The 26,112-nt window shown below is 48.3% G+C and overlaps 1 protein-coding gene across 2 annotated transcripts in view; it reads right to left on the bottom strand.

Annotated features, from left to right (window-relative positions):
- The window catches only part of SLCO2A1 (solute carrier organic anion transporter family member 2A1), an 81,900-nt gene extending 57,618 nt beyond the window's left edge, over positions 1–24,282 (bottom strand). For both annotated transcript variants that reach the window (XM_028099218.2, XM_088021177.1), the window contains exon 1: positions 24,187–24,282. In XM_028099218.2, coding sequence (XP_027955019.1) covers positions 24,187–24,282 — 96 coding nt within the window. The remainder of the gene's footprint in view (positions 1–24,186) is intronic.
- Between the last annotated feature and the right edge of the window lie 1,830 nt (positions 24,283–26,112).

Below are 26,112 nucleotides of genomic sequence, written 5' to 3'. Positions count from 1 at the left end.
CGCTCGTTCCCGAGGCACCTGTAAGCCATAAGTAAGTGGATGTGAAGTGATTAAAAGGGATTGTAAATTCCTTGTGCGGATGGGTAGTTTTTCCCTCCTACTGTACCCATTCATCCCCCCAAAACAGTACTGGAGGCCGGTAAGTTGCTTAGCAAGCCCTTGTAACTTCTTTCACTCTCCTCGGAGTTTCAGCCTGGACCAGCTCCCTATCAGAGCTCCCAAGCATCTCCATCTGTAGTAATGAAAGCCTGGACCCATCTTTGACTCTTAGCCCTACCAGGTGTGGTAGCAGATGAGAGACTGGAGGCTTGCCCTACACAGGGAGGAAGGGAGCAAGAGAGTGAGCGTCTGGGTGTGGCCTGGCCCACCGGGTGAGGAGCCTGAGAAGGTTCGGTGGAAACGGGTGGGTACCCTGGCAGGATAAGGAAGGAGCCCTTGGCCAGGGAAACCCCTGCCGCGGGCAGCCCGTGTCCACTCACTACCTGCTGAGACCATCCCATAGCCTCCCTCAGAGGCTGCCGAGTTCCCGGATGAACCACAGCATGCTCAGCCCATCAAAGCCACAGTGGAGGGCTGAGGACAAAGCATCCAGGGGCTGCAAGAGAGTCAAACACAGCAGGTGCTTGAAGGAGGGTGAGCGGCTGCCCGGGTGAGAGGCCAAGGCACTGATGTGTGTGTGGCTGCCCATGGGCGCAGACCCAGCCACCGTGCTGGCGCTGCTCCTGGTCAGCACTGTCCAGCCGGTCGCTCTGCTGTCAGGGTGCCTGTGGAGGCCCTGGCACACAGGCACGCACGGGCACCAGATGGGCGTGCTCAGCCCGCCTCTCCTATCACGTGCACGCACACAGGTGGGGACTCTCCTGCAATAGGCCTGTCGGTGGCAGAGACACGCTTTCCTGCATGGGAACACTGTCACACCCGTTCTGATCACCCTGGCATTCCCCTGCATACTGAGGGACCCAGGATTCACAGCCTCAGGCTGTTCTCCCAGAGGCCCACACCCTTCCAAGATCCCATCACTCTAAAAGAGATGCAGCCCCCTAAAACCTCGGCCCCAGGTGGAGCAGGCCCCTGGCAGCCAGGATAAGACATTCCCGGGTGGGGGCGGTGGGGGGAACCCAATCTACAACAGAGTGAACTGATTGCTCTGACATAGGAAAATCACCACCCTTCTGTAGTTCTTCCCTCCCTCCTTTCTTCTGGTGGCAGGTGGAAGGATGGCAGGAGGAAAGGGCTCTTTGTCCCACACTCAAACTTCTCTATCCCCTCAGATACCTCAAGGGAATAAAATGTCTCCCCTAAGTGCTAAGCTATGATCACGATTCCAGATTCTGCCACTTGCCACTGGATCACAAGAAGGGCATGTACCTGGTAGTCTCAGTTTCCCCACTGACCCATGAGAGTCAAAATAGCAAAGATACGGACCCAAAGGACTATACCACCTACATGCTGTCCCCCAACACTCTCTGTTATGATCCTTGCGACTGATCGTATGTCTCTCTACCTCAGTTAGTTCAAAACACACATGTCTCTCTACACCCAACTCCCTCTGCCTCTGCAACTCACAGAAAAGTACTAGGGACACTCTCTACCACCTATGCTGCCCCTAGCCTCCTTGCCGGGGATGACGGGTTTAACTGTGTCCTTGGATTATGTTAGGGTCAAAGCCCTAACTCCTGGTACCTGTGAATGTAACATTATTTTGAAATAGGCTCTTTGCAGCTGTAAGCAAGTTAAGGTGAAGTCATACTGGAATAGGGCAGGCCCCCATCCAACGACTGGTGTCCTTATGAGAAGAAATTTGGATACCGAGATACACAAGACAATGGAGGCAGAGAATGACTGATGTGTCTACAAGCCAAGGAATACTAAGGACTTCTGCCAATCACGAGAATCTGCGAACCCCTTGGTCTTCATCTCCTCGGTTCAGTGACAGAACCTGTCCCTCTGGTCGAGTTGTCCTCAGCTGACCCTTGCAGAAACCTGTTTCATCTCCCCGGGGCCACCACATTTCCCCCTCCAGCTCCAGTGCTTTCACTTGCTTTCCAGGTGCCTGAGGAAGGAGGTTGCTTTATTTTTAATTGTTAAGGCCCTCCAAATTCACCCAGCTATTTCCTTAATTCCTCTATTACTCACTTATTGTCCACTGTGGGCAAACACAGTAACAGCCAAAGCCTCCTGTGCTGGGCACCCATTTCCTGCCTCACCCCTGTTCCCACCCTTGATCTGTCTTGCCTTTAGGCTCCCCTCTCCCACACTGGGTGTCTCCTTACTCATTCTCAGGTTCCTCTGCCTTCTATCCACAGTTGGAAGGGTCCATGAGCATTTTCCCCAAATATAAAGACCTCTGTTCCATGTGAGCCAATAGTTACAAGAAGCCCATGCAAAATGGGGGCCGGGATGCTCCTTCTCTCCTCCAGCTGAAACTGTTTTCCCTCCTACCTTTCAAAGCTGTCGCATAGAATGACCTGTCTTCTTGGCTGATGGCAAATTCTCACCAGGATCAGAGAGTCCATCTGCAGGCATTTTGCCACAGGCCAGAGAATAGTATCTACTCACCATTCTTTTTCTAGATCCTATAGAGGATACAGCTCCAGACTGACTTGCTCTTCCAGACTTTTCCTTTTCCAGACTCACTGTAAACCTGTGCCTGACAGCATGCACACCTGTACAAGGCCTTCTTCCTTTGCATGGCTGGCTCTGGGAGGCACTTGTGTCTATTCCTTAAACACACCTCTCTTCATGTGGGTTCTGCCCCTGGTGCATGCTGCTCTCTGCCTAGAACACTCTCCTGCTCCCTGCCCTCCCTTGATTCCTCGTCGGCCTGACTCTGATTTCCCTGTCAAACTCTGTTTGCACATCACTTTAATGCCATCACACTTGTGATTCCAGGGCAGTTGTGCTTATATGGGAGGGGTGGAGGGGGAACCTCACTTAGTTCAAAACACACACAAGTCAAGACTTATCCTTCACTGGGAGCCTGGGTGGCTCAGTTGGTTAAGCAACTGCCTTCGGCTCAGGTCATGATCCTGGAGTCCTGGGATCGAGTTCCGCATCGGGCTCCCTGCTCAGCAGTGAGTCTGCTCCTCCCTCTGACTCCCCCCTCTCGTGCTCTCTCTATCTATCTCATTCTCTCTCTCAAAATAAATAAATAAAATCTTTAAAAAAAAAAAAAAAGACTTATCCTTCACTGAATGTGGGATCTGCCTGTGATGACTGAAACAGCGCTTCCCTCTGGCAAAAGTGTAGACACAGTTGACAATTCCTTTGGCTTGCCAGCTCTGATAGATTTAACTGGGGGCTGTGAGTGTGTGTGTGTGTGTGTGTGTGTTGGGGGGGAGGTTGCATTATTTGCTAGTCTTGCCCAGAAGAAACATAAAAAATAATGTGATAAGCAGATATTTATTGAATACCATCATGGGCCAAGCATATACCAGGGGAGACCAGGAGCCAAGCAGGGCCAGACCCCTCCGGGGGCTCCCATTTGCTAAGATGAGGCATATGTATACAATATATCAAGGCAATATGGCAGATGCTAGAGCAGCCATACAAGTAATGGTGCCAGAGGTGCTCAGAATATGAGAGGGCGAGGGAGAGGTCCCTGGAGAAAAGGAGGTCAGAGCAGGATTTTGAGGATGAGGAGAATGTCAGAATGTAAAGAGGAACAAAGGGTCATCCTAGCCCAGGAGACAAGATGAAGAGTGGAAAAATGTAAACATGACAGGATTAGGGGTCAGGAAATCATCTGGTTAGCCTGAGAAAGTTCTGGTTAGGTGAGAGGAGAAAACCAAGTCAGGAAAGAGGATCAGTGCCCAAGAAGAGCCACAGAATTTTCTCTTCGGCCATCACTGAATACTTGTTGGCAGCAATAATGTTGTCAACCATTCTTAGAAAGGTTAACCAGTAACAAGATGAAGAAGAGAGGAGAGAGAAGGAAGACTAGAGGCAGGTAGGCCCATGCAAGGTCTTGGAACAGGTAGAAGAAGCCACCCGTTAAGGGGGTGGCCATGGACCGGTGGACATCAGCAGGAGAAAAGGTCCAGGGAAGGCAGTGGCTGGATGACTAAGTGGAAGTGGGGGGTGGTGAGTGACCAAGGAAACGGAAGGAGGGAACTCAAAAGACAATGGATCAGGGTGAGTGATGATAGCTATTCAACCTCACACCCAAGAAGAAAGGAAAAGATCCTTTGGACCATATGGAATTCAAGGACCAATCTCCAAAATAAAATGGTAGCTACATGTAGAGTTTTGAAATAAATCCACCCCCCTTGGGCTTTATGCAATGTTGACGATACACTCCTTGAGCAAGACTGCAGCTGTGGGAAGATGTCTTGTCCCATTATCTCTTTTACCTTTTGCTCCTTTTCCCTGAGGCCAGAAGAGCTCTATGCCCTGTTAGACTCCACACAGCTGCAAGCTACCATCTGTGAGATGGAGTGTCTGCCTGAAATGGAGCCCTGGATAATACCTCCTAACAGAACTTCACTTGCTAAATTTGCAGGAGGATCAGGAGGCCACATGGCTCTCTGGGACACAGGAAGTCTAACTTGAAAAATGAAGGATCTGGAACCTGACAGTGGCAGGTTGGTTGCTAACAACATATTATGATTTTGTCCAAGTTGAGTCTTCCATCTCGTCTCCAGGGGCGGGCAGCTTTATCACCAAAGTCTGCACCAGCATGTAGGTGGTCTTCTGCAGTCATCCCCGCCAGCACATGGCCTGGGGCATCTATTGTAGCTCTACTCTCTCCATTGCTTCAACTTATTTCTGGACTATTGCAGACAGAGGGCCGCTCCTTCTGGGACCTCACCTCTTTGACTTTCCTGTGTGTCTCCTAAGGTACTCCCTCTCCCCTCCCCTCTGTCTGCCTTCCTCCCAGTTCCACCCCTCAGTTCAGCAAGGAGGGTGAAGAGGGAGAAACATGGGCAGGCCTGCAGAGGGAAAGGTAGAAGAAACTGGGTGGGAACCAGTCTACAGGCAGAGAGAAGAGAGGGCTTTAGTCAGCAGTGCAGAAAATGCCCAAAGCCTCTCTTGAAAGATTTCCTCAGATCTCAGGCTGGTGTTTGAGAGGAAAGGGAACTGTTACATGAGAGGTCAAGGCAGGAAGTCAAGAAGGCCTGCTAGCCTCTTTCCCACCGGAAAGCTGTGTTTAGATAAAAGCAACCAGAACATCCTTCCTTACGACCCACCCACACCCTCTGGCACTCCCTCCCACACCCACTGCCCAGGACCCCCGGGAGTGACAAGGGGACTAGGCTGCAGTGATCTCCTCCGCTGCTGGGAGGGCTCACTCAGGGTGTCAAGGTCTTCTGTGCACTATAACATATCCCATCCAAACACAGGAAATGAGGGAAGGAGTGGGAGCAAGGCAGAAAGCAAGCCAATTTCTCAAATTCTCTGTTTACTTACAGTATTTAATTTTAAGCTATAAATATCATTAGTTCAAACACCCCTGACCGGAGAACATTTGCCATCTCCAAACTACTTGGGGTAAAAAAGATTGAAACGAAACTCAGCCTAGCACAGCAAGTCAATGCGCCCAGAGCACCTCTGGAGATCCTCTGAATTCCACCATGTGGCTGGCCACGCTTCTCCAGGCTGAGAAGGCTCTGCCTTCTGTACCCTCCCCAACCTCCTTTCTCCTGGCCCAGGGGCAGGTCTCAGGGCCTGACGTGCATAGCCCTTGGCTTTGCCCCAGGCCACACGCAGCAGGAAGCTCCCCAAAGTTCCTCCCATCAACTATGGCTCCACATTGGAGACACTCCCTGGCAACCATTTCAGCTTAACTGATCACTTCCTATTAGTCGCTTTAGTGAATATCTTGGGGACACGGATATCACAGACATCCCAGTGACCTCTGCATGTGAATCAGTGTCCTGATATGTGCCTTGCCTCAGAGTAGAGGTTCTAGAATTTCAGCGTGCATCGGAATTACACAGAGGGCTTGTTGAAACAGCCGGCTGGGCCCCACCTCCAGTTTTAGATTCAGAAGCTCTAGGATAGGGCCCAGGAATCTGCATTTATAACAAGCCCCCATGCGATGTTGATGCTGCTAGTACAGGAACAACACTTAGGGAACCACCGCCTCAGACTCAAGTAGGTCCTCCTGAGCTTTAACCTAAATCTTTCTTTCCAGACATCTCTTTCCTGGAGACAAGGCCCAACCTCTGTGTGCAACTCCATTACCAAAAAAAAAAAAAAAAAAAATTGGGGTAAAACTGAGGCGATCTCATGATTTCTCAGCACTTCCCTCGGCCACCTGGCCATCTGGACATACGGTCTCTTCACATGGTCAGGGTCCGACCGCACTGCTGGTGGAGGCCAGCACACTAGTCTTGGCTGTGTACTTCTGTCCACCTCCCAATTCCTCTGACTCTCCCACGCTGCCTTACCTAGAGGTGTTGAAGGCAAGTGCAAGGGAATGTGGTTTCATCATCCACACCTGGTTTGTTTTGGCTGGGATTTCTACCTGCAGGTTTAAGACTCATGAATGAAATCATCAATAAGCATCCCTAGACGGGAAAAGATTAGCTAAGCAAATACTTGACGCCTACCAGCTGCAGCCCTAAGCCCCATGCCAGCCGACATGAGCTCACCCACCTTTCCAGCACCGCTATCCATTCATGTCTGCAGCCAGAGGCCTGTGACCGCCACAGCAGATCACAGGGCGAATACTGATAGGCAACATAAGGAAGGGGCGTCTAGGCACCGGCGATATGCTGGCCATCTGATCTGTATAGAGGATGCAAGGAGACTCCAGTCATGGGAAGAAGTGGATGGAATGCCCCATCCAGGGCCTCCCTGTAGCAGCTCACCCCAAAACATGCCCTCCTTCCCTCAGTGACTTCAGTGAAGCCCCTCTGGCCCCTAGAGCCCTTTCTGGGGGGTTGTCCTATTGCCCTGTGGTGCTCACCTCTCCTAGAGCCTGCGGCTGCCACATTCTGTCATGTACAGGTCCTGAATGTCACTGCCCTTTGACCCTGTGACAATGTTTCTGATGTGCCAGTTTGGCTAGGCTACAGTCCCCAGTTATTCAGTTAAAGTAACATGGGTATTGCTGTGGAGGAAATGTGTCGATGTCATTACAATATATAATGACTTGACATTAAGGAAGATTATCCTAAATAATCGGGGTGGGCTCGATTCCATTAATCAGAAGGCCTTAAGGGCAGGTGTGAGAGGGAGAGGGCGAGGGAGGGAAGGAAGGAGGGAGAGAGGGATGGAGGGAGGAAGGGAGAGAGGGAGGAGGGAGCGAGGGAAGGAGGGAGAGAATGAAAAAGATTCCCCTGAATAGGAGCTTTGGCCCAATGCCTGTGGTCATCTTTTCCTGCCTGCCGACCCGCCCTATGAATTTTCGATTCGCTTATCCAGCCCCCACCACTGTATAAGTCAATTCCTTGAAATACATATACATATACATATATGTATGTGTATCTTCTATTGGCTCTGGTTTGATCAAACCCTGAGATACACAAAACAATGGCCTCCCCAGTCTCTGAGTCCCCTAATACTCAGAACCAGTGAATATGTTCCTTTAATGGCAAAAAGGACTTAGCAGAAGTGATCACATTTTTTAGAGTAGGAGAGAATATTCTGGATTATCTGGGTGAGCCCAATGTAATCACAGGATCCTTATAAGAGGGAGGCAGGAGGGTCAGAGTCAGAAACAAAGGGGAGAGGAAGAGAGATTTCAAGCTGCCCATCTGCTGACTCTGAGGAGGAAGGAGCCACAAGCCAAGGAAGTAGGTGGTCTCTAGAAGCTAGGAAAGGCAAGGAAACAGATGCTCCACTAAAGCCTCCAGAAGGACCACAGACTTACCAACACCTTGACTGGAGGTCCTCCAGAACTGTAAGACAGTAAATTTGTGTTGTTTTAAGCCACTAAGTTTGATGGTGATTTGTTCCAACAGGAGTAAAAAAGTAATACAATCGCTGACTCATCCAGGACCCTTCCCTTCTCCCCCAGTAGCGATGCCTCCATTCAGGCTACCTCTTTTCCCTCAGCAAGACTATATCGCCTCCTTTTCAGTGTCTCCGAGAGGTGTGTTCTCTGCCTATCCATAGGAAGTCTCAATTGTCTTGTCTGCTCAGCCCTCCTCCTGAGACCAGCACTGCCCCCTCCTTGTTCTAGAGAAGGGCCCCTATTCAACCACAGGGTTCCAGGAGGAGCCCCCTGTCAGAGGACCCTGCCCTGCCTCAGGGAGGGGCACATGACCCAGTGGAGCCAATCAGAGTCCTGCCCTGGGATTATTTCAAGGTGGAACTAAACGAAGGGCAGCAGGTATGCTGGTTGCTGAGCATGACCTCAGCCATGAAGAAGACAGAGGTTTATTGTGTAAGATACTGGTGGTGACATTCAGAGAAAAGTACAGAGGGTAGACAAAGCCCGGCTGGCACTCCACGCCACTTGCCCAAATCCTCGCACATTTTTCTATTTTGGTTCTTGTCTTTCTCTTATTAGGAGATCCTGTAGGGCCTAGATAGTGGTCTCTAGTCAGTTTTAGACACTGCAAGCATCTCACAATCTACCATTCTTCTTGCCTTAAAAAAACTCTTTTTATCAAAGTAGGTAATCTTTTCTTTAGTTGACATTCTCCTGATATATTTTCTTTCGTCTTTTGATTTTCAACTTTTTCTTTTAAACAGCATGTAACTAGATTCTCTCGCTCTCTCCCTCTCTCTCCCTGTCTCTGTATCAATCCAGTCTGAGATTCTCTAGCTCTGAAACGGTGAGAATGGTCTGTTTTCATGTGGTGTAATTTCTGACAAATCTAGATTTATATCTACTTCATTTTATTGTGCTCCTATTTCCATGATGTTTTTTGTTTTTATTTTTATTTATTTTTATTTTTGGCCTTTCATTCTCTCTTTTCCAGCCTTCTATTGGTTTATTAGGTTTCAACTTTTTACTCTCTTCTGCTTTGGAAAGTATGCATTCAATGTCTTTTCTGTTCATGATTACCCATACTTTTTTTTTTAAGATTTTATTTATTTGTCAGAGAGAGATAGCACAAGCAGGGAGAGCTGCAGGCAGAGGGAGAAGCAGGCTCCCCACTGAGCAAGGAGCCCGATGAGGGACTCGATCCGAGGACCCTGGGATCATGACCTGAGCTGAAGGCAGACACTTAACCGACTGAGCCACCCAGGCGTCCCCATGATTACCCATACATTTTGACATACATAACTGACTTAACAAAGACTAAAGTTAATTAATTTTTCCCCTTTCCTCCCAAACAAGCTAAGGACTTAAGATTTAACTCCAGTTTTCCCTTCTAACTTTTCATATTAATGGTGTGTATTCTCCTACTTCCATCTTTTCTGCCCTCCATGAATCATTATTTTTGTCTACCTACAAGTAATTACTACCACTTTTTGTATCCTACCCTTTTCTTCTGTGTTTTATTTCTTGCCTTAGGAATTTCACCCTTCTTTATTTTAGTGAGGACTCATGATTAGTAAACTCCTTGCTTTTGTTTGAAAAATCTCTAATTTGTCTTCTTGAATTATCTTTTCATTATAAAATTTGAATTTGGTGCTAATTTTCTCTTAGCATTCTGAAAATTATTCCATTATTTTCTAGTATCTATTATTTATTTTGAGAAGACTGGTGTTGGTCTCATGACTGATCCTTATAAGTAATCTGCAATTTCACCCTAGAGCTCATAAAATTTTTCTGTCTTTACTGTTTGGCAATTTCAGTATACTATGTAGAGGTGTGCTCTTATTGTAAATTCCTGCCAGAATTTACTGTGGGTTTTTTTTTTTTTTAGATCGTGGCATAATATATTTTCTCAATTCTGAAAATTCTCTGTCATTTCTTCAATATTGTCTGTCACCTATTCATTCTACTCTCATCTTTGGTACTCATTTCAGACCTTTATTGGACTTCATCCTTAATGTTTCCATATCTTTTAACCTGTCTTTCACAGTTTCCACTTCTTTATTCCTCTGTGCCATATTCAGGGTGACTTCTTCAATCCTATCTTCCACTTCCAAATTATCATTAAGTGCAGATGTGATTAAGTTAAGGGTTTGAAATTGGGAAATTATCTAATCTGCTATTTAACCACTCACTGAACTTTTACTTTTTACATCTATGTTTTTCATTTCTAGAATTCCCATGTGCTTCCCAAAACTGCCCATTCCTTTTTCATAGTGTTTGTTCTTTCCTGGTATTTTCTATTTCTTCTTACACCTCTTTAAACATTTTAATATGGTTTTATAGTCTCTTTCAGAATATTTCATTATCTCAAAATCTTGAGGTGCTAATTTTCCTCATTGATATATCTGCTGCCTGTTGCTTATGGTGGATCATTTCCTTGTGTAACTTTTTGTTGTAAGCTCTTCTTCCAAGGGCATTGTCTTTTCTTAGGGATTCTGGTTGGTCTAGATTATAGAAACATCCTTCCAGAGTGGTTTTACTCTTTTGTCTACCAGATGGCAAAGACTTATCGCCAGCCCAAAAACAATTTTTATGCTACTTTATTTGCTTAGAGATTCCCATACCATGTGAATAGTATAAGTTCTGTTTTCAATTCTATGTGGCACAGACTTGGGGTTATGATTTCGTAGAGGAATTATTTCACCCAGAGGTCCTGTTAGAGATAAGCCTCTTTGCTGTCCCTAGGGTGGTGGGCAGAGTTTAATTAGTTCTCTTCTCACCAGGGGGCCAGCTTTATGCATCAGTCTGAGGGCCAAATCCCCATGTCATCTTTGCTCCCTGTGTGATTACTAATACCTAATCTCCATTAGGAGTTTCTTCAGGGTTTCTTTACTGGTCTAGTCATACCACACACATTTCTCCCCTCCATTCCTGCTGCAGGGTCAGCTGGTACACTCATTGTTTTGGTGTTCAACTCATTCTTCATTTCTTGCACCTGAAAATTTCACTTTCTTTCTTGCAAGCTTGCTCCACTTTTAATATTTGGTGGTGTTCTATTTTATGAAGCATCTCTAGGTATTTATAGTATGAAGTCCCATGTTATGTGAACCTGTCATGTTGATGGAAGCCGTAATTCACTATAGGTCTTTATGATCCATCTTATCCTAACTAACCAGAGCCTTTGAAAGATAGCTACCTTGTCTGATGCACAGCTGTGTTCCCCAAACAGAGGTTATATATCAGAAGCATGAAGGTGACTTTTTAGAATCCAGAGCCTGTGGCTGCATATGTATTAAGCAGAATCCAGTTCTGTCTCTACCCCCTTCTTCTTCTTGGAACCCAGTTCTTTTCCCCCTCATTTGACACACTTTGTAACCATGTTATTTGTGCATCTGCCCACTGTTTATATATCTCTCAAGAGGGCATAGCCCACTCTTTTGTTCATCATTGTATCTTCAATGGTTGATGGTAGGTGATCAATAATAACATGTTGCATGAATGAATGAACAAAATGAATGCATCTCAGGCAGCCATCCTGACACCATTCCTGGCCTCAGAGTTTCGAAAGCCCTGCTGAATACAACGCTTTCAGAGTGTTATCTTACAAACAGTGGGTAGTTAATCAAGGCTTACCAAATGACTGGGTGAAAACCCACCCAGAATGTCCCCACATCCTCCCAGGTGTAAAAGTCCAGGCTCAGGACCAGATCCCAGGCAGCACTTAGCAGTTCCTGTCCCAGCCTCTATCCTCACTGCCTCTCCCTCAGGCTCACTCTTCCTTCATGGCATGGAGCCCATCAGATACACTCACTTCCTTAAGATGCTTGGCCAAACTTAGGGCTAGATTCCCAAGCTCTGAGCCAGCCACTGGAAGTGGGCACCAGAAGAGCAGAGAGGGAAGCAGAGAAACACCTCTCAAATCTTCCCAAAGAAGAAAATGTTCCATAGTTTTATCTCTCTTTAAGAATTAAAGTATTGTTGGGGCGCCTGGGTGGCTCAGTCATTTAAGCATCTGTCTTCGGCTCAGGTCATGATCTCAGGGTCCTGGGATCGAGCCCCACATGGGGCTCCCTGCTCAGCGGGGAGTCTGCTTCTCCCTCTGCCTCTGCCCCTCCCCCCACTCATGCTCTCTCACTCGAATAAATAAAATCTTAAAAAAAAAGAATTAAAGTATTGTTATTTGACTTTATCTCCAACTCTGAGGAGCCATAAGACTCAAATGCAATAACAAATGTTATAATGCAGTGGGAACAGTGATGGGAACTGTGGGAATAGTCCCTCTAGAGAACCCCACAGTCCTGCCGGCCATCCTGGCTTCATCTTTGGTCCAGCCTTAGGTACCTGGAGACCAGACACCTCCCATCTTATATGGTATTTCATATCCCACAATGAATATCCAGCAAAGGGGGATGTGGGTGTCACCACAGACTTTAGGGCTTTTTAATTGGCAGTTTTTTTCTAATTATAAGCATAGGACATGTTTACCATGGAAAAATGGAAAACACAGAAAGTCACAAAGAAGGAAAACAAAACCATTTGTAGGCTTCTCACACAGAGAACTATCTGTTTAGCTGTACCCTCTTCAAGTCTTCTGTGACTTAAAAATTTGGATCATCTCTACGTATAGTTGCCTATCCTACAGCCTCTATTTTAGATTATAGAATGAACGCTTCCCCCAAGTTTAAACTATTCTCAAGAAAACTTCAAAAAATAATTTGTAAATATTCCATAGATGGATGTCCTGGTGTATTTGACCCTCCAGTTTCTAGATATAGAAATCATTTCCTCACTATAAGCTTCTGAGCATATGAGTCACATAATAAAATGTTGTTCAGCTGACTGGGTTTCCATTTATTCTTTAGGAAGTGTTTCTAAGCCACCTTTAGGCTGGGTCCTTCCGCACTGTGTGCTGTACAGCTGGAGTATCTGTCCAGCCTTATGAGCACGGCCAAGGAGAAAGAGAGGAAAGCTAAGAAACGAAGACTTTCAGGGCAACCATTGTCAAATTTCACTTGGGAAAATACAATAATACATATAAATAAGTAGCCCTGCTTGTGTCTGATGATATGAAGGACTGAAATGCAAAGCTCTGGCTCAGCTGGTTGGGTTTTTTTTTTTTTTTGGATTTTATTTATTTACTTGAGAGAGAGAGAATGAGAGATAGAGAGCACGAGAGGGAAGAGAGAGCGCACACGCGCACACACACACAGGAGCAGGGGTAAGGGCAGAGGGAGAAGCAGGCTCCCCACTGAGCAAGGAGACCGATGTGGGACTCAATCCCAGGACCCTGGGATCATGACCTGAGCCGAAGGCAGATGCTTAACTGACTGAGCCCCCCAGGCACCCCAGCTGGTTGGGATTTGTGGTGGGATGCAGGAAGCAGCCATAAAGGAAAGAGTCGTGAAACAGAGTCCCCAAATACCAGCTTTGTTACTGTGTAATGTGGCAATTCCCATGAGTTGCCTGCCAGTTTCCACTATGAAATGTGGATAATATGCATCTTGGAGCATGGGAGGTAAGATTTAGTCAGATAGCATTTCTGAAAGGTCCACTTATTATTTCACTAAATTTGGCACATAATAGGTCTCCCCAAATGCATTTGCATTCACAATTTGATATCCATATGCCCCCACATATTTTCCCATATATACATGCCCTAATAAAATGTATCCATCTTTGTGAAGATAGCTCAGAAAATCATAATTGTTACTAATAAAAATGTATTGCTGAGGATGGGAATTCTGAATATTTGTGATTTTCAGGCAACCAAAACAGACTTGTCCCCACTCCTTGTTAGTTTTACATGCTTATATGTTAAGTTTACATGTTGATTCAGTGGGACTGTGCTTTCTTGGGATGCTGAGTACAAAGAAGAAGGAGGCCCCCAGGCCATGGTGAGCCTAGGAGGACAGTCTCCTGACAGCAGGGGCAATGTGAAATGAAATGGACAACCACAAGGCCCTGTAGGCTCACTTTCCAAGTCAGTGACAAGGTTCAGGCGTGGAGATGACCCAATAGACAAAGCTGGTTCTGTAATAATTTGGCCCTGCCATTTGGGGATGGGAGGGATGTGTGGGGTGTATCCCTGGAGTATATCCCACAGGTATGTTCCTGCTAGCATTAGGCCAGATCCCTCTGTGAGGGTCTCTGCTGGGCCCTCTGGTGATAAAGTTAGGATGGAGTCCCCAGTGAGCCTCTTGTCTACTTCCTCCTGAGAGATGTCATTTAGCTGGAGGCCAGAGGATAGACAATGATTTATCCAGGGCTCTTCCAGGCTTGGCATGGACACTCTGTGAAGGCCTGTAGAGTCAGGGGGAAGTGAGAGCTAGCGGTGAGAATAGAGGAAGATTGGGGTAAGGAGGAAGAGTGTGAGAGATGGGTTTGGGCAGGCCTCGCAGCTCATGAAGGCATAAATTTGCAGGGCCTGATGGGGTGGAGGTCCCCATCATGGGAAGGTCTCTGCTGGTTCCAGGAAACTCAGGGCTCACCAGCCTCCACAAAGTTGGAGGTTCCTTCATGAGTGGTGACCAAACTCCTTGCAGTGACTAGAACCAGCAAGAAAACCTTTGTGATCTGGGACAACAAGAGTCAGGGACCACACATACCCCTTAGCAATGACTAACTTCAGAGCCTGGTTTGGCTTTTAGAGGAGGGTAGTCCAGACCACCTGGCTTTCCATTTCATCCGTGACGAGCAGCTCCCCAGTTAGAGGGACTTATGGGAGAGGGGAGACTGCTTTCTACTGGAAATATCCAGGAGAGTGACCAGGAAGAGGGGGTTCTGCTAGCTTCTCTCTGGGGATGCGCATGGAAGGGCAGGGGCAGATTTCAGCTCAACACAGCAGAGACTTAAAGCCTGTGATGTTACCAGTTCCTGGACCTGCCTTGTGAGGTGGTGAGTTCCCCATTACTAGGGCTATGCAAACAGAGGTAAGGACATCATCAAGAGGATTCCTGCCGCTTTGAGCAGATGATCTTTCTCGTCACGTTCAATTGTGAAATTCAATAATTCTATAAGCCAAGAAGCACTATCTCTCTACAGGTCAGTTTTATCATCACTTGTATGGATTCTATACCACGAGATGTTAAAAATGCTTAGGAATCATGATGAGCAATGAAGAGGGGAATGGGTAGGAGGATTTCTGCGTACAAATAAGAAGGAGTAATGGGGCTTGTTGCTCGATGAGCCCCACCACCAGTGTCCTGGTTCCTCCTCGTCTTCTCTCTGGACGAATACAATCCCTTCCTGCCATAGATCCTTGAGGTTTATTTCCATCACCGGACACCAACCCCGACCCTCCATCAGCGGCTCCTCTGCCCCACAGTCAAGGTGGAAGTCCATCCTTGTACAATGTCACAGCAAGGGAGGCAGTAAGGTGACCAACTTGTCCCAACCTGTCCAGAACTTGTCCAGTTTTAAAACTGAAAGTCCTGTGTCCCAGATACTGCCTCAGTCCTGAGCAAAATGAGGCCGGTGGACATGTTGAGAGGCAGGGAATTTACAGACTCTTGTTTCTTGGAAACTTGGGAGCCTCTTAGGGAGCCAAGTGCAAACAGTAATACCTGGTACAGAGCCTCACATGGTGGACACTCAGTAAAGGCTTATGAGTGAGTGAGCCCCAGGCTCCTGCACCAATGCTTAGGTCCCGCCACTTCCCTCAAATGCACTGAGAATCAAAGGCAAAGCAGGAAATTTTCAGAAGGGCCTGAGGCACAAGGCAGGAAGGATGTAAAAGAGACTGAGAAAATGGTCATTTTAATCCCATCCTGGGCACCTGGGTGGCTCAATCGGTTAAGCATCTGCCTTCGGCTCAGGTCATGATTCCAGGGTCCTGGGATTGAGTCCCGCATCAGTCTCCCTGCTCGGGGTGGGGGGGGGTCTGCTTCTCCCTCTGCCTCTGCCCCTGCCCCCTGCTCATGCTCTCTCTTGCATGTGTGTGCTCATTCTCTCTTTCTCAAATAAATAAATAAAACCTTTTTTAAAAAAAATCTCATCCTGCAAACTCATTGGCAGCCCATTATGCAGGGCAAGGGTGACTCGGGAAGCCTGCTGTCCTCCCCATCCTTCCGTTCTGCCACTATCTTTTTCCTCCAAGCCCACAGGGACCTCAGTACATTCTCTAGCTGGCTCGTCTCCTGGGTGTCCCACTTACAGGGATCAGCCCAGGAATTACCTGACATTCACACCCCGTATCTGTCCCACTTACACTTTCTAGGTACTGTTCCCTCTGTGCTTAACAAGCTGGCTGGGTGAATTAACTGGATAAACTAGTTCTGACTTGAGGTTTACCTGTGTTGTGTTTCCCAAACTTGGTATGCTCTACCTGGGAGTCACATTTGGGAGACACGAGCTAGACGTGGCATAGCTTCCTAGAGCGTCAATGTTACTCCAAGATCTGGGGGGAAATACAACATATTTGGAAACACATAGCTATACTGTGGAGGAAAACATAAAATTCACTTGATTTTAAGATAAAACATAAAATATCCCAGAAATGTAATACTCGTGGTTCATCCACTCATCCTCTTGTCTACCCCTATGTGGAAATCTGTTCACTCCCTCCTAGAATTCAGGGCATCTTGGTGGGGCGGCTGGACAAACACTGGCTTGTTGCAGCCCTCCCTAATGACATCTGCATTTTAGCTGAGGCCTTCTGTGCTCTAGGCCAGCATCTCCCAGGGGTTTTAGATGGAACATTCTTCGGAACATAAGTAGGTATTACTGATGTTTGACTAAGCAAAATGAAACTTGTTACCAGAACTCCCAGATTCCTACAGGACTCGTGTGCACACTAAATGTCTACCAAAGGGTTAGTGTGCCTACTTTCTGGGAGGCGGTGGGGGGGTGAGGGCAGGGGGTGGGGTGGGCAGCCCTGTGGGGAGCCAGCACCAATGCTGACCAGACTGAATGTCCCCCAGTTCATTTGGGATTAGTGTCCCAGGATGGTGCTCCTCCACTCAGCCATGCCAGAGCCTCCAGCATTTCCCTGGAGCCTCCTGAACATCTTGTTCAACAGGGCAAAGAGGCTGGGAGGACTTGCTCTGGGAGAGGGCTACTCACTGGAGTATCTACCCATCCTTCAACCCCACGGTGCAGCCTGACACTCCTGCCTTGGTTTCGTTCCCCACCCTAATCAAATGTAATCCATCCCAAACAGGAGGACACACCCAGGGAATCAAGGTCCTCTAAATTGAGAGAGCTGGGGATTGATCAAAGACAACAAGCCAGTCTGCACCCTCCTCTTCTGCCAGGTTTCATAGCAGGTCTCCCAGCAAAGCTCAGACCCAGCTGGCCCTGCTCCCATTCTCATCTCCATCAGCAACTGAACAGCATGAGATGAGAATCTGAGAACTTGCAAGGACCTCAGAGATCACAGAGCTCAGGTCCAAATGTTCATGGATGAGAGAATATAGAACTGAGAGGCATTCTGTGGCCATGGGAAGAAGGCTGGGGAGTGAGCTGACCCTGAGAGGGAATTCCGGCTTGCTATTTACTGGACAGGTGGCCTTGAATGAGCTTCCATTTCCTCAAGTGTGAAATAGAGATGCTGAAACCTCCCTTGCAAGGCTGTTGTGGAGAATAAAAAAGGTTTAGGATCATAGATTAACAAATCAAGTTCAAAGGAAAAGACTATTCAGCTAAGCCCAGGAGAAAAGCTGGAGCACAGAGATACATAAAATCCCATCCAGTTACTAAAAGCGAGCTTTAAATTTGTCTTTGAATCTTCCTAAAAGGCAAAGCAGAAGGGAAACTGAATGGGTTATAAAATATGGTAACCATAGGATAAACACATACCACTGCAGACAAAAAAATCAAGCTTCTACCTGACATCAAGACTTGCTGAATAGCTACGGTAATCAAGACAGTGTGGTACTAGCAGAGAGATATACATAACCATCAATGAAACAGAACAGAAAACCCAGAATAAATCCACACAAGCATGGCCAACTGGCTTTTGACAAAGGAGCAAAGGCAATTCAATAGAGAAAGGATAGTCTTCTCAACAAATGGTGCGGGAGCAATTGGATAACTATAAACCAAAAAAAAAAAAAAAAAAAAAGAACCTCACACCTATACAAAAATGAACTCAAAATGGATCATAGATTTAAATTCAAGGTTATATAACTTTTAGAAGAAGATATAGGAGAAAACTTTCAGGGACTAGGTTTGGTGAGGAGTTCTTAGACATATACCAAAAGCAGGATCCAGAAAATTAAAAATCGATGTATTAGATTTCATCAGAATCCAAACATTTTTTTTCTGTGAAAGACCCAGTTAAGAGAATAAAAAGATAAGCTACAGACAAGGAGAAAATATTTGCAAACCATATGCCTAACAAAGGACTTATATCTCATATATATAAGGAATTCTCAAAACAATAGTAAAAATTCTGATTAGACAAATGACAAACTATACAAGCAGACATTTCAATGAAGAGCACATACACATGGCAAATAAGCACATGAAAAGATGTTCAACATCACTAGCTATTAGGGAAATGCAAACGAAGACCATGCCAAGATGTTACTACAAACCTATTGGAATGGCTAAAATAAAAAGTAGCGACAACACCAAATGCTGGCAAAGATGTAGAGAAACTGGATCTCTCTTACATTGCTGATGCAAATGTAAAATTGTATGGCCACTTTGGAAAAAAGTTCGGCAGTTTCTTAAAAAAAAAAAAAAATCAACATGCAACTACCATCCAACCCAGCAAATGCACTCCTGGGCATTTATTCCAGAGAAATGAAAATTTTTGTCTACCCAAGAACCTGTACATGATTGTCCATAGAAGCTTTACTTATAATAGCCCCAAACTGGAAACCTAAATGTCCCTCAATAAGTGAATGTTTAGGCCAATCACAGGACATCCATACCATGGAATACAACTCAGCAATAAAAAGGAACAAACTATTGATACAAGCAACATCCTGGACGGATCTCAAGGGTATTATGTTGAACGAGAAAAGCCAATCTCAAATGGTTACACAGTGCATGATTCCATTTATGTAACATTCTCAAAATGACAAATGATCATGTTGGAGAACAGATTTGGGGTTGTGATAGGAGGCAGGCGGAAGGGGGTGGGCATGACTCCAGAGGAGTAGCACAACAGAGGTCTTCTTGGTGGTGACGGAAATAGTTCTGTGTCTTGAGGCAGTAGGGTGGTGGTTCCATGAATCCAAACGTGTGACAAAATGGCATGGAAATACACACACACATTATAGCAATGTCCAGTCCCTGCTTTTGGCATTATAGTGCAGAATTAAGACAGAACCACTGGGAGAAACTGGGTGAAGGGTGCACAGCACCTCTCCACACTATTTTTCCTATGAATAGATGATTGTTTCAAAATAAAAAGCTTTTTAAAAACTCAAAATAAATCAAGCTTTGTCTGGTACTAAGAACTCAGCTTTCTCCCATAGCCCCTCCAAAGGAGCCCCCAAGGACCATGGTGACAACCCATCTGTGCTGGTCCGGTGGGGTACAGACAAGTGTAAATTCACATAGCTATTTCTTTATGTCCTTGTTCAACAGACACTGAGAGTGCAATGCCCAAGTACACAGTCATGAACTTATGATATAAAATGGGGGCCACTGCCCGGGAGCGTACCAAGCTTCTTAGCTTCACCATGGCCAGCTCTCTGGCTTCAGCACATAACTGGAGCTCTCCTCAGGCCAGTGCCTCCACAAGCAGAAAGTGGGGTGAAGCAAGGGCTGGAGGTGGTTAAACCCATGGGACGGGATAAAACCAAGCAGAGGTGTGAAGAGGGAGAACAAACAGGAACGAGGTCTGCACTGGGAACCACCCACATTCCTCTGCATTCCACAAACAGAGCAAAAGAAGGTGAGGGGAAGCCATGCTCCCAACCCAGCATCCCAACATCATATCTGGATCTCCTAGAATGGAAGAAAAGTCGCTGTCACAGACAAAAGAGAATGATCAGAAAGAGATAAGATGAGCAATCCATATTGTGAGACATAAATCAGTCTTCCCTTTGTTCTGTAGCAGTATAGGTCCCAATTCATCACCAGGAGAAGGGCTTTGAGTATCATCACAGGAGAAAAGGGTCTGAGTGACCTATGACCCCTCCCCACACCCCCATACATAAACAGGGCAAGCCAGGCCCTCTCAGGGGATATAGATAAATGCTGTCCTCCACATCAGAGAAATACCCACCAGCCCTGGGGCAGGAGGAGTGGGCACCTCTTAATCCATGAGACCCGTTAAGGAATTCTTTGGCCCCAGGGATTCTCTTGAGAGTGTTTTCCCCAAGCATGAATTGTCAGGTTGGTGGGATATAGCACTTTCCTCTGGAAACCGAGAGGTTAAGCCCAAGAGATTAAGCCCAAGATGTCTCCCCACATTTGCGGGGTCAGAAGTCTTAGGAAGTTATAGACACAGGCCAGGATAAAGTACCTCTCCCTCAATTCTGGACCTCCCTCCCAGGTCAGAGGTCACTGGGCCACATAGGCCAAGCTGTGAGATCTGTCCAACCCTTTCTTCCCACTGTGTACCCCATGCCCTCCAGTCCCACTGGACTCTCCCTCAGTGACTGGGTATACACTATTTCCCTATGCTGGGGCCTGAGGTGTGGGAGTTCCTGAAATTTGGGCAGCAATTACCAGTGGTCTACTCCTTTTATAAGATAACCTCAGTCTGGTCCCCCAAATTTCTTTTTTTTTATTTTTTTTAAAGATTTTATTTATTTATTTGAGAGAGAGAGAAAATGAGAGTTAGAAAGCATGAGAGGGAAGAGGGTCAGAGGGAGAAGCAGACTCCCTGCTGAGCAGGAAGCCCGATGCGGGACTCGATCCCGGGACTCCAGGATCATGACCTGAGCCGAAGGCAGTCGCTTAACCAACTGAGCCACCCAGGCGCCCTGGTCCCCCAAATTTCATTTTAAGAAGAAACAGATCTCTTTGAGGCTGCCAAGATGCGTTAGCCACAAAGGCTCTCTCTCCTGCCTCCCCACCCCTACCCCCATAATCACTGAATGAATTTGTTTTTAATTTAGAGTTCTGGATGTTAAACTGTTCTCTCTGACAATGACTAGTGAGCAGGTCTTCTGCTTCTTAAGAATCCTGTAGCCAGAGGCAATACAGACTGTCTCCAGAATAAATACAATTTACTCCTACAGGAGAGAGTACAAAAACCTCACCCCATAAGTGAGAGTCACTAGGCTCTTTACGGAGAGTTGTGAAGAGTAAGAAGGTATGATGAGCCTGTTACTGACTGGGGACATCCATCCTATAGCCATGACAGCGACCCCTGCTCACAGTTGGGATGTGAGTGTCAGCAGGGCCTGAAGAAAGCACTGACCCCTAGGAACAAGCATACCTTCAGTATCTCCGAGTGCTCGACCAAAATTGAGCAGCACTGCGTGGTGGTGAGGGCAGGATGCATGGCGGTTAGTCTCTGACCCTGGGGTCTCCCATACCTGGTTCCTCCACACTCCACCCCTGTCTGGCTATGTGTCCACACCTCACTAAGCCTTGTTTTCCTCATCATTAATGGGGACAGTAATAGTCTCCACTAGATAGAGTCGTAATGAGAATTAATTATGGGTGGAATATATCCAAAATTCTTGGCACATCCAGATAGCTCCATTAGTGTTAGCTACTATTACGTCTATTTTGGACATTAACTGTAGTTTCTCTTAATTATTAACTATGCCTCATGTGAGGCATAATTGGTGGAACAACAGATCCTAAATAGTGTTTAAACGTGCATCCTGTTTGTTAAGGCAAACTGACATCTTATTGATGCCAATCCTGGAGAGTCCAACATGGTTTACAAAACCTGTTTCCTATGCCTCATCCCACATAATCCTTAAGGAGCCCCCATGAGGTGGGGATCATTCATAGCACCTGTTTTTTGTTTGTTGTTGTTTTAACATAAGGACTCTGATGCCCAGGAAAGGTGAGAAATGCCCCCATGTGTTAGTAAGAGGTTAGACTGACCTGGATCTACATCTTGTGGCCTCATCCCCTTCCCCTAAACCATGTGGTTGGCAGGAATGTCATAAAGCCAATTGGTTAGTCTGTCCCAGGAAAATGATGGGTCCTTAGGTTGGGTGTCCCCTGTTAGCCCCCATGTCACACATGTTCACAAGACACATGCAGTCCATCACCTATTGGGAGAGAATGCAGAACAGTCACCCAAACTCTCACTGGGAGGAGGGAATCTCCCAGCAAGTCGCAAGTCCCCAGACAACCATTACTGCCCTCTGGAAGAAAAGGCTTACATGAGTTTAACTCATGGAATTCCAGGCCCCAGATTTGCCTTGAGATATCCAAATTGTACCTGGTTTCAGGCTGGTTAAGAGAAGCTAAGTGGGGGCGCCTGGGTGGCTCAGTTGGTTAAGCGACTGCCTTCGGCTCAGGTCATGATCCTGGAGTCCCGGGATCGAGTCCTGCGTCTGGTTCCCTGCTCAGCAGGGAGTCTGCTTCTCCCTCTGACCCTCTTCCCTCTCATGCTCTCTATCTCTCATTCTCTCTCTCTCTCAAGTAAATAAATAAAATCTTAAAAAGAAAAAAGAGAGAGAGAAGCTAAGTGGAAGTCTCTCTAAACTCTGGTTTCAGAGTTACTATGGATCAGTGGAGGTAATAATTAAGAGAATCTGATTTTTAGAGTTAAGAAAAAATCTTAACTGGTATGAACCTTTAGGAGGCCAACTGGCCTGGGTCCAGGCCTCAGGCACGTGTGGTTAAATCATCAACAAATGATAAATAATCTCATTTTTATAGATCTTCAAAGAAATTGTGGCCATAAACTCATTTTAGGGACTCGGGGCAGGTCTAGATGGATCAGTCTCATGGGGGGTGACCCTCACTGTCAGAAAACTCTTCTGGGACAAGCTACCCCTGTTGCCCTTGTTGGTGAAATAGGGAGAGGTGCCCCCACCCTGACTTTCTCCTGGGCCTCTTTCTTTTCGGACCACCCAGCCGCTGCTCCCACCCTTTCCTCCCAATCCCTAATTTATAAACACCAAATTTTCTACAGTTCTCTGCTGAAACTTCTCCAAGACTCTTTTGAATGGTGGGACCAAAACCACACACAGTGTTCTCATCCAGGTCTGGCCAAAGGTGAGGCAATTTGAGGACTATCTGAAACTATCTCAAAATTTCTGTGTCTTATTTACATCCAACCATGGAATCAACTCAGCCTTTATTTATTGTGGTGTGAGGCCAGAGCAGAAGCAGGAGTGGGGATCCCAGCTGCACTGCTAACAATATGAGTAAGTATATAGGTGGGATTCACTGTGACCTCCAGATCCCTTTCTGGTGAACACTCACATAATCAGTCCACAGAGCACCTCTCCCCCCATCCTCCCGTTAATTGCACCACTGGAGGCTTTACCTAGCCCCATCTGACTGTATGATTGCTGGAAAGAACCTCTCTGGACCATCCCCCCACTACCCTCAAGGTGCCTTCATGTGGGCTCTGCCGTCTTCACCACAGCAGCTCTGCCCTCTCAGGAGGCGCATCTCTCAGTTGTTTCTGCCCAGGCAGAACCAGCAAACGAGCCTGAGTGTGGATTCAACTATTCCAGGTCCCCCTGGACGTGTGAGGAAGTGGTAAGCCTTCCCCATCCCCCTGGGGACGAGAGTGTCCTCACCCCTCGGCCAACTACACCCCATCTTCACCCACTCCCAACAACTTGCCAGGAGAGAGGCACCTGCTCCGGTGTTACACTGCGAGGGCCTGCTGCTTTCCTGGGGCCCTTTCCAGACCAGGAAGCACGCTGTGTTGGTTGCCAACCCCCGGGAGGGAGTTCTGAACTTTGCAGGCAGCAGCGCGGAGAGGTAGCAGAGCCCGGGCACTGCAGCTTTTGGGGAAGGAGAACGTCCCCTCTGCCACCCACCCCAGGAGGAGTTAGGCTCTGACCCCCATCTCAGGGGAACCACAGCCTGTCATCTCCCGGCACCTCCAAACCCACCCCTTCCGCAAGTTAACTGCCCGCAGGAGACCGAAAAAGTCCCCCGCGAGATGTTCTTTTTCAGTCAAAGGGCAGCACAATTACCACCTGAGAAGAGTTGAACCAACAGGCGGGTCCGCTCGTTGTCCTGTTTCTTACCCTGACGAGGGCGTGAGAGCGCGCGCACCACACGGAGACACGCACACACCCGCCCAGCACGAGATCTTGCGTCCGGGCGCCCCTCGCCCGCAGCCAGGCCCCCCGGGGATGCGTCCCTGAGCGCGGCAGCGAGGGCTGAGGGGAAGCCCCGGCGCCTGGGCGTCCCCCTCGGGCTCCGCAGCACCGACGCCGGGGCCCGACGGTCGCGGGTTCTGCGCTCACCTTAATGTTGCTGAAGACAGAGCGGGGACAGCGGCCGGCTCGGCCAGAAGAGGCGTCGCTGCCCCGGCGCGCGCCGGGCTCGGGCCAGAGCCCCATGGTGGCGGGACGGCAGCAGCGGCGGGACGGCGGCAGGGCCCGGGCGGGCGGCGGGGCGAGCAGGGGCCGGGCGCCTCGGGCTGGAGCGGCCGCGCCGGTGGCTGGTGAGAGCGGCCGCGGCCGCCGGAGGAGGTTCGCAGCGCGGAGACTGCGCGAGCGAGAGTGCGCGCCCAGAAGTTTTATAAGTGGCCGCCGCCGTCGCCGATGATGAAACGCGCTCTCCCTCCTCCCTCTTCTCCTCGGCTGTCGAAGGCGCTGCGAGCCCCCGCCCCCCCCCGCCGCGGCCGCCCCCTCAGACAGGTGTGACGCGGCGGCCGGCCGCGCGTGACCTCGCCCCGCGCCCGGGGTCGTCTCTGCTCCCGGAGCCCGGCTTGGACCCGCGAGGCCTGACCGCCCCGGAGAAGGTCCCGCCGGCTGGGCGGCGGGGGGCGGCGAGCCCCGGGGAGGGGGAGGTAGCGGCTGGAGGGGCAGGAGCCGGCAAGGGGGGTGGGGTGGGGGCGGCCTGGAGGACTGGCGGGGCCGGGCGGGGGGCGCAGCGGGGACCGACAGGCGGGGGACGGGAGGGGACCAGAGAAGAGGTTGGCAGGGCTTCGGGGGCAGGAGAACCGAGAGGGGCTGGAGGGGCCAACGGGAGTCAGGGGGCTTGACGGGGCGCCGGATCTTCAAGAGGAGAGGGGTGCCGCGGCGCCCCTCCCGACGCCCTCGGGGAGATTTACGGAGCGGGTCTCTGCTTGTTTGCACTCGCCGAAAACCTGGGCTCTCAGTTCCGGTGATGGCCCCGAGACTCGCTGAGGCTGTTTGTGTGGAGGACTGATTTATATTTAAACTGCTCTTTGCGCTGGAGAGGGGGCCGCCCCGGGCAGGGCCCGAACTCTCTGGACCTGAGCCAAGGTAAACTGCAGGCGCTGTCAAGTGTCAGCATGGCTGGGTCTGGCCTGAAGTACTGCGGGCCAAGAGAGAGGGCCCCCCGTGGACATAAGGGACGCACCCCACTGACCTCCTTCTCAGGGCCGGAATAGAACAGCGGCTTTATTTTTCCCCCCACCCCAAGATTTTTTTTTCCACCAGGATTCCTACTGCAGAGAAGAGAAAGAAGGTGAGACTTTTCCAAGAGAAGGAGAAGAAAGTTATGCCAAAAGCAGCTGCAGTAAGGAATCCAATTCTGGAGGTATTTTTCCAGCTCCCTCATTCCTGTCGTCCTGTGCAGGCCCACTCAACTGCCAGGAAAAGCACAAGCCCAGCTTCAGTACCCGGGAAACTTTGGATAAGACAAAGACCCACAGGACGATGCCTTTCTGGGCCTGGTCTGGGCTGTCCTCTGTCTGTGGGCTTCCCCTATCCACCCGTGGTCCAAGAACCCTGGACACAACAGCATGTGGTGCTGGAAGAAAAGCCACTTGACAGCGGGCAGCCTCTGGCCACTTCACTCACCCACAGAGTAAAGGGCATCTAGAGAGGCTTCCCAGAGCCCTGCAGCATCCTCAGACCCAGAACAGGCAGGAAACTCCAAGTCACCAGTCTACCCTTTGAGAGAGCTTGGAACACAAGGACATCTGCCACCCAGAGCATTCAATGCACGCTGCAGTACCCGTGGTGTGTTGTGCCAGGCATTCTGTTGGGTGTCTAAATGCATGATTCCTTAGAACCCCAGCATTAGTCCAACAGTTATAGGTACTGTTACAATTTGGATTTTACGGATGATAATGCTAGAGAGGTCAACTAAAAAAAAAAAAAAAAAAAATGACTGAAAGACACACAGCTAGTAAGTGATGGAGCTAGAACCCAAACCCAGCTTGGCCTGACTCCAAAGCCCAGACTTGGAGCACTATG

This window comes from Eumetopias jubatus, unplaced genomic scaffold (assembly GCF_037043125.1).
Source record: "Eumetopias jubatus isolate StellerSeaLion01/CBP00866 unplaced genomic scaffold, mEumJub1_p1.0 scaffold_1, whole genome shotgun sequence".
Classification (NCBI taxonomy): Eukaryota; Metazoa; Chordata; class Mammalia; order Carnivora; family Otariidae; genus Eumetopias; species Eumetopias jubatus.
The sequence above is the reverse complement of the archived record's forward strand: the minus strand, read 5'-3'. Positions and strand labels throughout refer to the sequence as shown.